This window comes from Asparagus officinalis, chromosome 8 (genome assembly GCF_001876935.1).
Source record: "Asparagus officinalis chromosome 8, Aspof.V1, whole genome shotgun sequence".
Classification (NCBI taxonomy): Eukaryota; Viridiplantae; Streptophyta; class Magnoliopsida; order Asparagales; family Asparagaceae; genus Asparagus; species Asparagus officinalis.
In genome coordinates, this window is record NC_033801.1 from 20,522,019 (window position 1) to 20,540,233 (window position 18,215).

At 39.1% G+C, this 18,215-nt stretch overlaps 2 protein-coding genes across 2 annotated transcripts; one reads left to right on the plus strand and one right to left on the minus strand.

Annotated features, from left to right (window-relative positions):
• Positions 873 to 10,431, minus strand: LOC109819498 (polyadenylate-binding protein RBP47B'-like). Its single transcript, XM_020385239.1, has 6 exons — positions 10,299 to 10,431; positions 10,093 to 10,223; positions 9,544 to 9,640; positions 7,783 to 7,932; positions 1,552 to 1,652; positions 873 to 1,473 (listed from the first exon to the last, which is right to left on the minus strand). Exons 3-6 carry the CDS (start codon positions 9,598 to 9,600, stop codon positions 1,383 to 1,385), a joined length of 399 nt encoding a protein of 132 aa, XP_020240828.1. The 5' UTR covers positions 9,601 to 9,640; positions 10,093 to 10,223; positions 10,299 to 10,431; the 3' UTR covers positions 873 to 1,382.
• On the plus strand, positions 16,506 to 18,036 carry LOC109820981. Its single transcript, XM_020387177.1, has 4 exons — positions 16,506 to 17,382; positions 17,479 to 17,538; positions 17,611 to 17,808; positions 17,891 to 18,036. Exons 1-4 carry the CDS (start codon positions 16,506 to 16,508, stop codon positions 18,034 to 18,036), a joined length of 1,281 nt encoding a protein of 426 aa, XP_020242766.1.

The window sequence follows — 18,215 nt, forward strand, 5'->3', positions numbered from 1 at the left end:
GGGGACGGAGAGGGTTCGCGAAAATCTTCGGAATGTCTCCGGGTGGCGGCAGTCTGGGCGGCAAGAACCAGGCGGCGGGCGGCGGCGTCGAGGGGGGAGTCGGGGGCGGAGAGGTCGAGCACTTGGGGGGTTGATGTGCTCGTAGAGCTCGTCCCTGATGAATCGGAATGATGTTCTTCAGTCGATGTGGCGGGCTCCATCGGGCGGCGCTGGCGAGATTTTTTAGTTCGTTTAGAAGTAAGAGACCAGGAGAGTTTGAACGAGGGGGGGAAAGAGACGTTGGGGGAGGAGGCGTCCAGTCCTTTAAAGAGGGCAATATTATTCAGAAACGTTAGAGAGTTTCTCGACCGTTGGAGGTCTCTGTGGGGCCCACCGCCGGGCGGGAGCTGAGTTCACGTGCGCGCGCACGTGAGGGTCACGGTCCACGGATCCGGGGTTCGTTAGGGACATCAGACCGAGTCGGTCGACGGGATCGATTCTCCGTACGCGCGCGCGATGTAGCTTCCCGCACCATTTTGACAGACTAGATTAATTAGTTCTGCCTCCGTTATTATGACTGCGAAACTATGAGGTACGTGAGTTAGCTACTATGCTACGAAGTTTTCCATGGATATATGATGGATTTATTTGTTGTTTCATGATTGGATCACGAATTTTTTTTTCTCATATAGAGTACAAGTTAATTGATTGTTCTCTCCATAAGGAATATATAGAGTACAAGCGCATGACCGCAAACGTAGCCAAACTTTTACAAAAATTTCATGCCAAACTAGGAGGTAGTTGAGTAACATGATGTGAACCAACAAAGTTCTGCCTAAGAATTACTCGCAAAGGTGATGGAAACTACGTTAGCATCACCATTCCCTTCAAAATAACTGGAAGCACATCAACTTGAAGTGAATAATAGCATTACACTATGTTCTGCCGGGGATCATCAATTTCAGAACCAAGCCAAGTTGGGCGCATACAAAAAGTGCTCTATGCTTCTTCAATTTTCTAGAAGACTTCTAACCAGTGGCTCTTACATAACTAGAGAAAGTAACACCTAATCTGTAACCTTGATGAAGAGAATCAAACCAGACATACCACCATGACAGTACGCAGATTTGATTATATAATACATGTTGACTACAGAATATTACTGGGGAATACGACGACTAGTCCAGGTGACACCCATTATACACTGTAGTCGGCCTGATTTTCGTGTTCATAAGCTTTGTGTACATAGAAGGCCTGAGTTTCATCTTCATCCGTCCTGGCAAGATGTTGTCAGCAAACTTGTGGACGTCGCCCCTCGTTCACAGACTCCCTTAAACAAGCAGAGACCATTTAAACCTTTGAGAAAATAGCGAACATTTAACTGAAGACTAGCACATGAAAAGCTAAGCTTGCTGAGGTAGAGCTGATGTCTTCAACCATAAAGGCCTTCCCAGTAACGAACTTCCATGAACAGCAAGGTAAGAAGCATTCAATCTGAAAAAACAGAAGAATCGCTATGCTGATAAATACAAGATAACAAAATGATAACAGAGAATAATTGATGCTACTGACCTATCAACATCAGGTATAGCCAATGGATCGTAGGGTTCCTCTCTATGCTCCACAGTCGGCACTGCAGCTGCCATTGCTGTCATATCCGGCAAACCTTCAACCTGAAATATGTCAAAATTACGTAGTATCTTAAAAGGATTACTGATTATTTTAAATAATACGGCAAAACTCCGGATGACATGGCTGTGGTTATGCCTGTAAACCATGACTACATTTTAACATTGGAACTCTATGTTATGCCATTATAAAACTGTAAAGATTAGAAAATACAAGTTAAGCAAAACCAAAATACCAAGCAGTAATACGTTAGTCTGAAAACTGCTTTTCTGCTTCCCCACCAAACTTTTAAACAGGAACAAGGTTGATGCTAGAACTGCACTCCTTCGACTTCCCCAGTCAAACTTTCTGACTATAAAAACCGGAAAAAACAGAGCTTTTTTTCATTCAATACACTAATGTTCCCTCCGGGACAGTCTACAATCAATGCACAAATATGTAAGTATATGCAGGTATAGTGCCATCCAAGCCACAGTCTAGGTGAATATAGTGGCCACTTTAATTTCGAAATCAATATAACTATGTAAAAGAGGTGTACGTGTTAATACCTTCTCCTTTTATTCATCATTAGTATTTAGTAGTAAATTTATTATCAGAATGGATTACTCATGTCATTTCATCACAATAGGTGATTTCCTTAATATATAGACTAATCGGCATGGCCCTTTCACTAACTGGACTTTAACTCTCCCCATATATGGTACCTCTTATTTCATAGTAGTGTGCTCGAGAATTATCAACGTTCAATGAGATCTGCAGCAGCTGAAGCTTACGATTTATGGATTTGATTCAACTTAACTTTTTATAAATATACATAGGCATTTAATACTATATAAATTTATTTGAATATAAATCTGAAACAATTAGAATGGATACACCACATAAATTCATTATGGTCCCCTTACCACATCAAGTGGTTGAAATAAATTTCAATGTCAAGGCAAATGAAGCAAACTACTACAGATTAACAGTAAGAGATACAGGATATAAGTTGATACAAGGTTGCAAACGTACTAGTAGTCTAGTACACATACATATATGGACCATCTCAATGGATAGTCCGCTGTTCATCATGATACCCATTCGCGTTGCTTCGAGTGGTTAAACTATGACTACAATTTTGTACTTGAATAGAAGGAGACCAGTTGATAAACATGAAAAGATTTCAGTCGCATGATCTCTTCTTTGTCTTATAAAGGCGCAGATATCAGATGAATAACACAGATCATACCCTTGGACTGCCCCAGAACATTGCCTAGTGGCACTTGTGCAAGCGATAACAGCACACAAATAGGTTTGGACATGATGCACTCAACATGCTTATGAGCTCCAGATAATGAGTGATTAATAATTATAAAATAGATGAACAAACTCTGCTGAAAAGCAACGTGAAAAACATGCAAAAGGGATGTTTTCATGTTTTGAAATTACTTCCAGGAAAAAAGAAAAATAATGCGCACCATAACCAACAAAAACAGTAATCTTTGAATAGGTCTACATTATTGAGCTTTTAGACTATAAGCTTGATGGGAAATTTTTAAGAAATCAATTGCCAAGAGAGAAATTTGTTGCGCATTTATACTTCAATATCTCAAGTAGTTTTGACGAAACTTTTGCCCACTTCCCTCTTATTATATATGCATGAACGACTCCAATTAATTGGATTTTTCAAAGTAGCCATTAACAAAAGCAATAAAAAATTATCTTCAAACAGTAACACCTGATGCTTTGGTTAGTGGTATGGGTAAAGGATACACAGGTTGAATGGTCTACGGTACAAACAGAGCAGGTCTAATAGGATTCACTATCTCTTATACAGTTGGAAGTTATTCATTGTCCTTGTTTAGGTAACAGCATGCATTGATAGTGTTCATGTGGACAGAGAAGAGACAAATATATTTGAAGACATGTAACAGGATAATAAAACTGTTATCCTTTAATACTACTGTGCAAGCCCTGTTATATTATTTGTTTAAAAAACATAAAAATCAAACACATCAACTAAATATATTTGAATACATGTTTAGGTAACAGCATGCATTGATAATGTTCATGTGGACAGAGAACAGACATATATTTGAAGACACTAACAGGATAATAGGAACTGTTATCGTTTAATACTACACCACAAGCCCTGATATAATATTTGTTAAAAAAACATAAAAAACAAACACGTAAACTAAAACATCATCAAATTTCTCATTTCTAATCACAATTTCGATATCCAAACTTTGAAGTCATAACAGGCTTCAAAATCATTGACTCAGCTAGTCAACAATGGTTTTCTTTTATTTTTTTGAAGCCAGTTTTCAATAGAAGACTATTCGTGGCAGAGAATTCCAGTTTTCAAATCAAAGCTCACAAGTTCAGAAAGATACTGCTCTACTAAGTACTAGCTTGAAGATTTTGATAGTAAAACTAGAACAGCGAATTCTATTGTGGTCTTTTAGATGTGGCATCACATTACTCTACAATGATGTGGCTGCAAAAAAGATAACGGATTAGCACTACAGTTCGAATAAAAGCCAGATCCTCATGTACCTCTCTCCATTCTCTATTCCTTCTGCATTACTCCCATCTTTTATGTTCTCCAAATAAAAAAATTTTAAAGCTAGAAAGTACTATTTCAAATGCAATTTTCCTCCTGTAACCCGCTTACTCCAAATATGAAACTAGAAGATAGTGACATCTACAGTTTCTTCACACGCGCATATTTTGATTTATTAGTTCTTTTCTCGTCTTTCTAAACTCAAAAATTTCCTGTATCAGCCAAGCCTATAATTTTGCATTATGACATTGTCTACATTCATCAGTCTGTTATAAAACCATAGGAGGTGGAATAGGAAAGAAACCACCAGTCAAATGAAGACATCGCTTGTTGCTTTGCATATTAGTTATACGTAGGGGTGCCAAACGGTTCGGATATATCCGAACCGATCCGCATCCGTATCCGAACGAATGCGGATATGTTAAGCTAATTTTGAAACCGGGCGAATACGGATACGGATATGGATCTAGTTTCGGATTTTTTTTCGGATACGGATTCGGAAACGGATATGAGGATTGCGGATACGGATATCCGCAAATGTAATAATGATTCGGGTCCCAAAATTACAATTACAAACCCGTAACCGCTAACCCAAACCCGTAAGTTTGTAACCCTATTCCCAAACTCCCAGCCCATTCCATTCTTCTACCTCCAGCCGCCACTAAAGTTTCCAGCATCCGTCTCCGTTCGTCAAATCCTCCGTTCTCCAGTCTCCGTCTTCATCGTCTTCGCCGTTCTTCGTCTTTGCCATTCTCCGTTTGTCGTTCGTCATCGGTGCCGTGCAAAACTCATTCAGCTTCGTTTTCGTCGGATCTAGCCGTCAGGTATCCGTGGTCCAGCGCGTCGCTGTCACCCACTGTCAGCCTTTTGTCTGTCTACCTTAGTGTCCAGCCACTTCGGCCTCTTCGCACCGGCGTCGTGGTTGAGCTCTTCGCCCGCCTCATTTTCGCCGGGTTTTTTCCAGCCCTTTTTTCTCCTGTCGTCTCTTTTGGCGGTGTCCATGCTTTGTGTGTTTGGGCGTTAGTCGCGTTGTAAGCTAAGAGGGTCGTGTCATTTCTTCTCTCGACCTTAGTAAAGGGATATTGTTCATTTACTTAAGCTTTTGGTACACTATATTCCCTTCAAGCTATATATGAATGCTACATATAAATCTGATAATTTTTCGTGAGATTTGCATGAGAAATTTTATGGTGTTATCCATATAAATCTGATAATTTTTCGTTCACCTGATTTAAGTTTCATTGATTAAACACATTGAAACATTGTTAAGTTTAACTAGTTCTTATTAATGTTGATTATTTTTTTTATTTTAATTGTTGATGCAAGAAACGCATTACTTGTAATCCAAAACCATTGTTTTATTTAAGTTGCCTGCAGCAAGAATCCATTATTTCTGATCCAAAGTCATTGATGAAACTTCTGCTTCCTTGGCAATCAATTTTTCATGCTTGCAAGCTAGTTCCTTCTAGTTGTCCTTATTAAATAAAGGCACAAAGCATTTATAGTTGTACAGTCTTCTATAGATTTCCAGTGAACTTCTATGGCTACCATTAGTTTGCTAAGTAGAGATAAGTTATTTCATGTATAGATTGATTTAGCAAGTTATGATGTATAAATATATGTGCATATAATTTAGTATCTGTCTACTTTATGCTCATTTGTCAAGCAATATAACTCTGTTTGGAATTCTAGAAATTATATAGGCATATAATTTTTAGTTTGTTGAGTGTTCATGTACCCACTAACTCGTACAAATGTGTATTTTGTTGTATTTTACTCGAGATTTTTTTCTCATTATTGCCATCGCTTATTGAGTGTTTACTTTTTTGAATTTGGATATCAAGCATGTAAAGCATTTTCTTGTAGTTTCGTTGTCTAAACATTTGAACGGAGGTTTCTATCTTTCTAGTATTAATGCACATATATATGTTTGATAATTGTTTTCATATATATTTGTCGAATATCCGTTTATATCCGTGATCATATCCGATCCGATTTTTAAATATCCGAACCGTATCCGTTTCCGATAAGTGCGGATATGGTTAATGTTATTTCTTACCGAAGATGATCCGTATCCGTATCCGTTTATAAAAAACGGATATGGATATGGTAAGTGTCATATCCGAACCGTATCCGCTCCGATAACACCCCTAGTTATACGTCATGGAGCAGATAAAGGTGAGCAATAGTTTTACAATTGTAATCTGAGGGTCATACTCTTTTGCCAAATTTGTTTCATACTCTTTTGCCAAATTTGTTCCATCTATACACATAAGTCTTATGCGTACAAGCTTCCTGATGTATGTTTATGCTCCTCTCTTTGGGCTAGAGCAGGAAAGCAATATGTCATTGTCATGGTGTCTAAACTATCATAATAGAAACATCATCCAAATGGTTACTTTCAAGACCCAAAGTCTGTTGAGAATATGAATTAGGGGCTGTTTGTTTGCCTAAAAAAAGAGGGAAATCAAAGAATAGTAAACCTATTTCTAAGAAAAATTGTTTTGAGATTGGTTGGTTGGCTAAAAAAAGAAGAAAATCAAAGAATGGGAGATGAGTTGTCACATTATTATTGGATGATGTGGGTGATTTTTTAAGAAAATTTGTTTTGAGGTTGTTTGGTTGGCTAAAAAAATAAGAAAATAAATTATAAGAAACTTATTTCCTGTAATAGGTTCTTTTCTTGTGTTTGGTTCATTCATAAAAATAAGAAAATAGATGAGATGAGTTGTCATTATATTATTGGATGATGTGACCCACACTTAAGGAAATCGATTTCCTAGCATTTATGGAGGAAATGGGTGGAAATGAAATGTTAATGAGATGAGATAAGTTGTCACCATATTATTGGATGATGTGAGTGATTTTTAAAGATGAGATGCGATGGAGATGAGATGAGTTGGATGATGTGACTCATTTCTTGTGTTTGGTTTATTTTTAGGAGATGATATGAGATGAGTTGTGGGATGAAAATAATATTTATTGGATGTTGTGGTGAGTTTTAGGGATGGAAATGGATGAAAATAATATTTTATTGATTTCCATATACCCTTTTCCTTTTCTTGATTTTTAGGAAACCAACCAAACAGCCCCTTAGAGGAAAACAAGATATTTGTAGAACTCATTGAGTAAAAACAACAAGCATGCACAATAACATCCAGCTGTGTTGAAACAAGGGAAGTTGCATTCCCCAGATCAGTTCCACAAAAGCCAGGGAAAGCAAGCATGTCATCAGAATCCTGATCAAATGAATAAACAATGTCAACATAACTGCCCTCAAGACCCAAATCAGTGGAAATGTAACTTAAAGGACAAAGAAAATAGTTATAAGAAGTCATCAACATAAAACAATTACAAGCATGTGCTTTAACATGAGGTTGTTTCAAAAACAAAGGATTTTGAATTCCCTTGATTAGTTTAGCATATTGCGTGATTCAAACAGAAGAACAGCATAAAAATCCAATATCAATTGAACATACAATTCGGAAAAACTTGTTGGAAATTTATCAAATTGACGTAACAAAAACATGTAAAAATTCACGACGAACATAGCTACTCCAACACTTAAATAACATGTTCCTCAAAATAAAGTCCCTAACCAATTAGATAGGTTATATGATTCTTACCTGTTGAGGGTATTGCCCATATCCAGCATAAGCACCATATGCATATAAAGATGGATCTTGTGCGGTTGCATAACCATAAGGATCATAGCCATAACCATAATATGCCCATTGGTTTGGATCGGCTTGTTGACCCCAGGCACCAGGTTGATCCTGAAAACCGGTAAGAACGTTTAGTAATCTTTAAGACATCAACTCTTCATTACACATAAAATAGATGCAAATATATGGTCAATCATAAACAAATTACATACAGGTTTATAATAAGAACATGTTTGTTTTATGATGCAAATTCAGTGGTCAGGTAGGTAATAAATGTAGAGAAGAATAAAGGTGACATAAAGTGCACAATTCACAACTATAGTATAATAGACATCAGGGAAGATGGCACAATTTAAGCCAATCTAATCCAAGAACTTCTAGACATCATGAAGAATCCAAGTTATATATCCATATAATGCAACAGATAAATAATACGCTATCCACAATTAAACGACATTATTAACAATTGAACTAATTACTATGCCCAATAGCTACAATGATCTATATTATATATGGATGCAAAATGGTCCGGATAATCTGACCCGCTCTGCATCCGTATCCGAATTGCATGCAATTCGGATGCGGATAGGAAAGTTTTGAACCGGTCAGATCCGGATACAGATAACCTATATAGTTTTATATTGGATCTGGTTCCAGATGCAAATTTGTTAAAAAAGATCCAATCTAACCCGGATATGCGGATGTGAACAGGTCATTTAACGAATCAACAACCCAGCACCCAAATTTAAAAGCCCTCCACTATAAAAGCCCTCAAAAATTCGCATGACTTTTTTACCGTCTAGTCATTCAGCTGCTGTTCGAGGCTCCAAAAAAAAGGACGAAAAGTGCCCACTTCAAGACAAAAGCTTTCCTCTCTTCCCATAGTCTGTCTTTCCCAATTCCTTTACCCAAAAAATAATAATAATATAAAATAAAATAAAAGGAATTCCCCATATTTGATATCTTTTACAAGGGTCAGTTATCTGGAACTAACATATTTGTTTTGTTTTGTTTATTCTTTTGACATGCTACTAATAAATTTGTTGTTTTCCAAGTTTTTGATTTGTTATTAAATCAAATTTATGTTCAATTGCTAGAAACAACATCTCAGTTTTGTAGTTGATATGAAACTCCTTTGAAGTACAAAGTACTTGCAAGTATTTTTATTTTCATGTTCAATTGATTATCTTGTTAGCGTTAACTATTGTGCACTAATTTTAAAAGTTAAATTTCATCTCGTTGATGCGAAATAGAGCAATTAAATATCTGGTTTCTCTTATATCCAAGTGATATCTGTTTCCAAGTATCCGATTCATACCCGTAGCCGTACTCGTGAATATCCAAACTATATCCATTTCCATTTTTTAATATGATAATGACTTTTCCTTACTGAAAGAAATATGTATCCATATTCGCACGTGTTTTCAGTAAGCAGATACAGATATTATAAATGCTATATCCAAACTGTAACCGGACAAAATGCACCCCTAATATGACACTTATGTGCTCCTTACAGCTTTTGAAAAAACTAAGCTAAGCAAAAGTTCATTTCCACTTACAAATAATCCTTGTTATGGTCTGTTTTATCCCAGCTCTTCCCAGTAAGAAGAAATAATAAGAGCAAGTGGTTGCCAGAAATAACATTGAAAATGGACGAACTTGACCAAAAAAAGAAAAAAAAACATAAGACAGCAAACAGCAGCCAAAAGGCATCACGCTTACCTGCTTGCTTGTTGGGCTTCTACCCCAAGAGAGCCTTACAATTTGTTGACCAATCATGCTTCCATGGGTCCTTTGTATTGCCTCTTCAGCAGATGCCCTGCATAGTAAGACAAAGGTAAGCAAACAAACAAAGAGAATGCTAAGCATACAGACACGAACATGCAATAAAAGACTATCCAGATAATAAAACCTGATCAATAAAGAGATCCCAAAAACAGAAATAGGAAATGCAGTATCTTTATGAGTCGGAAGACTGGTATCTGCAGGCTATGCATAATATTTTAAGACAATAAAAAATTCAAAGAAAAGGGAAAAAAGACACATCAATCTCTTGTGAATAAGAGGGTCTGCATTAAGAATGATCACAGACAAACAGCCAACGCTACCTATAAAAGAGGACGCATCTCCCAAAACATGGAAGGACGATAGACCATGAAACAGGTCTCAAAACCTAAGAAAGCAAACACATATCGGAGAGCAAGAATAATAAAATGATTTCCATATTTCAGATTGTTGTCTTAGAAAAGAGTGGATCCACTCCGAATGTACCTAGTGCTGAACTGCACAAAGCCACATCCCTTTCCAGCAGGGATCTTAACATAGATAAGTTCTCCAAATTGTGAAAAGATCTGCTTCAGTTCTTCTTCACCGACATTAGGGTCCAAGCCACCAACAAATATCTGTAGCAAAGAGGAAATATTAAGCCAAATTGGAAGACACAGTAATGATGATCGGAATTGAGTACTATGACTTACAGTTGTGTTTGTGCTATCACTGTCCGGTGGGACTGGGGGCAACAGTGGAGCAGTATAAGTTGGTGTCGGATATACAGCTGCAACAAGAAAATATTAAAGAAGTGAACATTGCAATTTCACAAGGGAAAAGCTAGAAAACATATGGATTTGTTTACTGCATCATGCTGAACGGACTGTTGACCTACCCATCCCCAAAGAATTATGATGAAATGCTTTCTAATTAAGATGGGAATTGAAATGCCAAAACAAAGTGGAAATGCTAAAATTTCATGACCATGTCTTCCGTTTATAGTGCGACTGAAAGAACCTACACCAAAGGTGATGATTGAACACCATGGAAAGTTATGATAATCATGATACCAAACGACTCAAACCATACATCTGTTTATAGTGCAACTGAAAGAACCTACAGCTTCACAAAGGCGGTGATTGAGCAGCATGAACATTTGTGATAATCATGATACCAAAAGACTCGAACCATTCCATTTCCATAACTTTATTAACAGTTTGAGTTTGAGTTACTTCACAAGGTTGCATATATTTGTTAGTAATCGAGTGGGTTTTCTAGTTCATATAACCAATCGACAAATTGCAACTCTCGATGTCGAGAAAACTAAGCAGTAATTAAAACCTTACTCCAATTCGTAAAGGCTGTGTAACAAAAATTCCTTAGGGAACTCGTAGGGATTAAGCATACAAATGCTATCTCTGTGGCATGAAAAGGTCACTGGATTAGACCTTGGGAATGCAAAATAAAAGAGGACTTTTCTCCTTTTATTTTTAAGAACAAAGGGAAAAAAGAAAGAAAATCCATGACAAGAGTCAAAAGCCAAAAAAGGTAAAATTTTGAGATATTGGTATCCCAAGTCTCATCTATTTTGAAATAAGTCCCCCAAATATTCATATTGAAATAAGACCACTAGATCCCTTAATTTGTTCGTAACCAGTCCTTATGGTTTAATTTCAAAAGAATAGCCCAAATAAAACTAACAGGCGACTTTAGTTTTCTTCCCCCCCCCCCCCCTGTTTACCCTTGTCTTCAACCCATTCTCTGCCACCGGTATACTCAATAACTTTTCAAAACCATTTAAGGTCAACTCTAGCTAGCTAAAATTGTAGGCCATGTTTGGATTGAGTATTATTTTGCGGTAATAACACTTTATCCTTTAAATTGGCATAGTGGGACGAGGTTCAAAATTTGAAGGGAATTAGAACGGATCATTTAGTCCATTAAAATAAAGTAGTCCAGAGATTCCGGACCAAACAAGGGAGGGGAGGAGGCTGTTATTATAGTCTTGGGACTATTTCTTACTAGGGATTAGATATCGATAACTATTTAATCACATATCGATATTTGTTAGTTCTTCACTTCTTTGCTCTCGTCTTTGAGTGAAATTGCATGAGTTTGTTAGTTCTTATCCTTTGTCTTTGCTTGAAAACAGAACACCTACAAGTAACCATGACTTTGACTGAAATTGCATCATACTTTGGATTTGCTAAGTTTTGTCAACATGGTACATAATATAGAAATAAATATAAGTATTGAATGATTGACTTCATTATTTAGACACTAAATTTAAAGGCAACTTAATTATTTTTATCCTCCCAATGATGATGCCAAGTTTTCAAATTATAGCTAATTATGTTTGATTGTACTGACATTTTTAATGAATTAAATAATGAACAAAACATAGAACTAGCTTAACTAAAATATTTGGGAAGTTCAACCTAAAGAGAATGATTCATGGATGTTGAAGCAAATGCTAAGAGTAAGAGATACAATGAGAATAAAATTTGGAAATGTTGATAACCTATTAAACATCCTCAATGGCTGCTGTGATTATGGAAATATCAGTATATCTTCTATATATAGGAAGATCAATCAGCAAGCATCATTAACTATATTCTCTGAAACTATTTGGGGGGATGACATTTGTTTGGTTCAAAAGTCGCTGCTGTGGAATTCATTATAACTTTGTTCGATTACAACAAATTCGAAAGAATAATCTTTTTATAAGACTTTTTCTACACAACAAATCAAAAATTACAACTCTTGAGAAACAAACACGAAAATCGTCTATCAATTCTCGTTTTCGTGGGACTTTGCCTGTGCCGGGAACGCTTTGGTTCGTGGACCGCCGATTCACAGATCGTGAAGAGGGGGGCTTATGATTCTAACCTCGTTATCGAAGTAGAAATTGAAACGATATCTTATCGAAGTAAGATAGTCGTTCTTCTTAAAATCAAGTCAAAGCTTAATTTCAAGGCGTTGCAAGAAAAGAATCCAAATCTCTGCTCTCTCTGCTCTGGAATGCTCTAACAAATGCTCGATCCTCGTCAGAAGTGACCCTAGGGGGGTATTTATAGCCTCAAGGGTCTGTAACTGCAAAAACTTAACAATCGAAGAAGTCAGTACGGCGAGACAGTGTTTACTGTCTCGCTGGGCGAGACAGCGTTTGCTGTCTCGACCCGCGAGACAGTAAATTTGCTGTCTCGCTCAGCGAGACAGTAAATGCTGTCTCGGAAAATGGCAGTTTCTCGCTGTAACTGTTCTCTCACGTTTCAAACTCCGTTATTTTGGCAGTTATCCACGTGATTTTCGCCCATGATGTTTCCCACGTCCCTTGGCAGTTAATGGACACGTGTAGGGCAGTTACAAATGTAGTTTTGACTATTTCAACACTGTCTCGCTGGCGAGACAGCAAAGACTGTCTCGCTGGCGAGACAGTTCATACTTGTTTTGATTTTTCCAAAACAGTATGAAATCCTTTCTTGTGAATTTTTGAGTGATCTTCTCTATGCTTGGGATATCTATTAGCATTTTTTGACGCCTACAGATACCCCCTCCAAAGTATTCCAGACTCATTCTTTTATAGAGGAGCATGGGATACTTTGGATAAGATAGATTTTACTTACGATCCCTTCAATGCTTGGCTGAATAGATCGTATGAAAGGACTTGTAAATGGCTTCAATGTTTAACCTCTTCTGCTGTTAGTCTATCCAGTTCTTCGTAGAATAGCTAACGTTCTCCCGGCGTCGCGTTTATCGCTTGACCGTTGTCGAGATCTTGAATTGAAGTTGATACTTGCTCTTGTGAATTCAGCGTTTACCATTGAATTGGTATATCCATTGAGAATTCCTCAGGTTATCCTTAAGAATATTCAGATTAATATTCTCCAGAAACTTCCTGTTGAGGGTGGGAATACAGTTTAGACTCGTGTACCCATTGGAGTATTCCACTGTTCCATAGTGCAAAACAGAAAAGTTTACTGTCTCGCTCGGCGAGACAGAGTTTTCTGTCTCGCTGGGCGAGACAGTGTTTTCTGTCTCGCTCGGCGAGACAGAGTTGTCTGTCTCGCTCAGCGAGACAGAGTTTCCTGTCTCGCCCGGCTGCTATATAAGTCGGGACTTAGGGTTTTAGGGTTTTTTACGTCGGATTTTGGCGATTTTTTGGGCGATTCTTGGGCGATTTTCGACCAGTTTTCTTCTATTTCTTCTCCTCTTTGTTGCCGACTTGGGAGGTGCTCTTGTTTGGGAAGATTTCACTCAGATTTCAAAGGTTTGTTCTTCCCCTTTTCTCCAAAATTTTGACTCTCCTTCAACTGTGACTGTGCATGCATCATTTCGGTTGTATTTGTCCTATTTTTTGTCGATTTCATGTTCAAAATCTTAACCTTCCTCTTGGATTTCAATGTAGATCACATACTCATCATGTCGCCACGTAGAGCTCGAGGGAAGGGAATCCGACCGACTGTTCAGAGCCCTGAGGAGGCTGCCCCTGCTGCACCCTCACGTGGAGGTATATTTCTTTCACCTTTTCACGAATTTAAATATTGTATTTCGTCCATTCCATATGTATGTTCCTATTTTTGCTTGCAGATCCTCGTTTGTATCCTTTGAGGTACCTTCGAGAAGAGCCGGTATCCTCCTTTGAGGGGATCGACGCTTAAAAGTGTTTGTTTTGCTTTGACAAAACACACTTCATAATACACAGGGGCGATTTTACATCATCCCATATGTATTGAAAGGTTTTGGTATGCCGTTATAATGCCCGCATACCTCCTTTATACATATGGTGGATAGAAAATCGTCACACCTGTTATGAGATAACGACTATATCTTATAGAATGAGATATACCGTTTTTCTCTAAAATTTTAGGATGACACTTACACAATTTATGTGTATGCCTCTTTTATCAGTCCGATTTCCTTCTACCACATTTACTGCTGATGTGATTACTGGCCGGAGTAGCGTGACCCACTCTTATTACGAGGGGATCCCGTTAATTGAATCCTCTCCCCAGTTTAAATCTGATTATAGTGGAAGTGATAGAGAATTAATCCAGCGAGGTAGTTGTCGTGTTCTACGACGATTAATCACAGATGCGCCCTTGATCTCGGAGCAAGACTCGAATCAATGCATAAGGAAGCCAGATTTCTTATTTGGTGACTCGGTAAAAGATCCGAAGATTGCTTTCTGCCAGCCTGCGCAATGGTTGCACCAGAATGGGTCCTCATTCTTATATCTGCCTTTTATCCCCCGGGATCACTCACTATTAATGTTCAGGAATCTATCAGTTGGACGTGAGATGTTCTGGAAGTTGACTGAAAATCACGAGCGTATTCATTGTGGTTTTATTGGGAAGGAAGCCAACCCAGGCTCCAGTGAAAGAGCTCATGTGCGGGGGCTTCATCCGGGTATCTTGGGACAAGATAATATACCTCAGAATGAAAAGATAGTGCAAGCCAACACCGTGAAGAACCGGTTAGCGGCAGCGGGCAAAAGATTACCCAAAGAGACTTTTAGATGCTATGGATGGGTCCATTATTCTGGGGACAAATGGTGGTGGACCAGGATGACCCGATATGTGTTAAACCGCTTTGGGCGAGAGTTAGCAGAATTAGGGTTAGATGTCCCGATTCGTGCCACCATGCATGGCCTACAGAGTAGTGTAGGTCATTTCCTCTGCTTGTTCGAGATCTATAACCCGGACACTAATACATTCTTTACCAAGAACGGGGAACTCGGATTACCACTGCATGAAATGATGCAGGTGTCTGGTTTGCCTATGGGCGATGTTCCCTATCAAGAGTTCTTTCCAACTAGCAATCAGCTGAACAAGATGAAAGATAGCTCAACTGTGACTCATGATACTTTATGGGAATTGACTTGCCATTATCATATAGCCATGGCCGAGATGGAGCCCAAAGCCAGAAAGAAATCTCCTCAGGTCAGCTTAAAACAATTCGCTGACTACCTCTTCAAGAACCTGGATGTCCGTTCGGCAGATGTGTGCGGATTGTCTCCTTTGAGTACGGATGAAATTAACCGTCTGTTAGAGAAAACCAACGCGCAATCTTATACTTCGCGCTCAGAAGATGGATTTTTGCACGGCACTAAGTTCCGCTCTTATCTGTGGCAAGCTGGTGTTCCGATTAGCCCTACTGCTCTGCTGGCGGGTTTTCTAGCCTTATGGTTAAAGAGATGTGTAGTTCCTCATCAGTCCGCAGATGCGATGCCAATGGAAGTGTTGTATCCGGCCGTCCAGCTAGTTACAGGTCGCAAATTATCTTTGCTTCCCGCTATGGTGGCCGATATTCATAGTGGATTGCGGCAACTAATCTCCGCATTTACTCAGGAGAAAAAGAAACCTTCCGCCAGCCTGTCCGTTCCGAAGCTGGAGCTGCCATATACTTACTTAATGGCCTGGTTGGTACTTCATCGACCAGATTTAATGGAGGCTCCTGATACGGTAGATCTCAGTGTCCCTCTGTTGCAAAATCTCGAGAATTGCAAATGGAGCAAACATCGAGAGCCGGACATAACGAGGCAGTTTAAAATTCACAAATGTTGGGAATTTTTTCCTTGCTTCCCTCAGTTCTCCGGTACTTACAACACTACCTTAGTGGATGCTGAAGACCCAAGGCAGAATCGTACCATTTTGGATGTCGGGTGCTTCAGATGGTTGATGAATATTCGACCTGGATATCTGTTGTTCAGGATAAGGGATGTTTGCCACATCGAACCCTATCTTCCATGTCGATTCGCCCGTCAGTTCGGGTATGATCAGATATACATCGGCAACCCGAATCGTCACCTCAGCTTTCGAGGTGGACTTATCGACGGGGCGAGAGCTTGGTTTTGGAGCATTGCCGGCTGCACCAATGTTGAATTTGATCTCCCCTTAGAGACGCCGCCTCTACGGATGACTTTCCTCTTTTGTAAATGGTTGATAGCTACCAATATTGTCACTCGACGTAGGAGGATATCAGACTCAGAGGAAAAAATAGCTCCACGGCAAGCAGCGGAACTGTCTCGCGAAGCTGTGATGTCGCCTCGAGGAAAAGAGGCTGCTGAATCATCAAGGAAAGGAAAAGAACCGGCTCGCTCAGTTGGTAGTGAAGAAGAATTTGACTCTGAGGAGACGGAGACTTCCGAGGAGGCGGGTGAGACTAGCTCAAGTTCTGATGAAAGAACGGGTCTTCCTGATTCTTTCTTTGAAAGAGGACTTGTGTGCCCATCTGTTGCTCCTACTCAATCACAAGCTACTTCGAGAAAACGGGGAGAGAGGGTCGTCATGACCTATCCTAATCGGATGACGGTAGACATTCTCAGTGGGGACGAAGAGGATGAAGAGGATGAAGTGCCTCTTGCTCGTCGACAAAGATCACGACCTTCCACTCAAGCTCAAACCCAAATTCCTCCTCGAACTGAATTACGCACCAAACGTCGTCACGAAGGTCCTGAAGCACATCCACCGAAGAAACAAAAGAAAGCTGCTTCTAAACCGCGCGTTCATCTTTCTGCCGTAGAAGATATCTCTGGTCGTAATGTTTCTTCTGATGAACTAGGTAATTATTTATTTTTATCTCTCTTACATTTTTTTTTAATGCTCGAACTCATTTCATTTCCAATTTCTGTAGAGAGTCAAGAAGAGGGAGAATATCGAGTTGGAGCTGCTTCTCCTGGAGGTATGGAGACTGAGGAGACCAGCTTCGTCCAGCAAATGCAAGATGTTCTGAAAGAAGGACCAGCTGACGTTCCACCCACTCCTGACGTTGATCCATCAGCTGCGGACACAGGTACTGATCTTTCTCCTCTCGGAAGAGAAATCCGAGAAATGAATGAGTCGGACCGTGTGCCTCCTCTAATGACCTGTGCGCTTTCTCTCCTTTTAGTCAAATTAAAAGAAGCAGGTACCAGTAGTGGAGCTCTCGAATCAGCCCCGACCAACGAAGGTAAAATTAATTGTCTTTTTGAGCAAATTCGTCTAAATTTATGTGTCATTTACGACTCAACACATTTTGTAGATGTCACAATGCACGAATCTGTTGGAGGAGAGACCACGCATACAACAGAGGTCGAGGAATTCAATGAACATCACCTCGATTTCAATCTCTCTGAAGGCGACCATGAGTATATCTCCGACTTATTATCGGGGAAAACTCCTGGTGCAGCCACGGAATCCAGTGTTGGAGTCGGTTCAACAGAAGCAGGTCCTTCTGGAAGTAAGACCTTTATTCTGTAAACTCCATATATGCATACATATATATTTTAACTTGATTAACCATATAAGTATTTGAATTATAGGACCAGTTGCTGGAACTGATACTACTATAATCATTGGTACGTCTGATCGACTGGAGGGTAGCAAACTCGTGCCATGGGTAGGAACTGAGGTTGATTTGAATCATCAGTTCTTGAACCTCAACCTTCTACTCCTATGGACCCTATGATGATAGAAGTCACTGTCACTCCCCAGATTAGTCCGGTTGCAACAAAAGCGAGACCAACTGAAGGCGTTGGTACGTCGGCTGATGTTATGCCCAGAGTTGGTGAGTTTTATTCATCATTTATTTTATGTTTTGATTCATCATTCTATTATGCTCATTGTAACTCCTTCGTTTGTAGAATC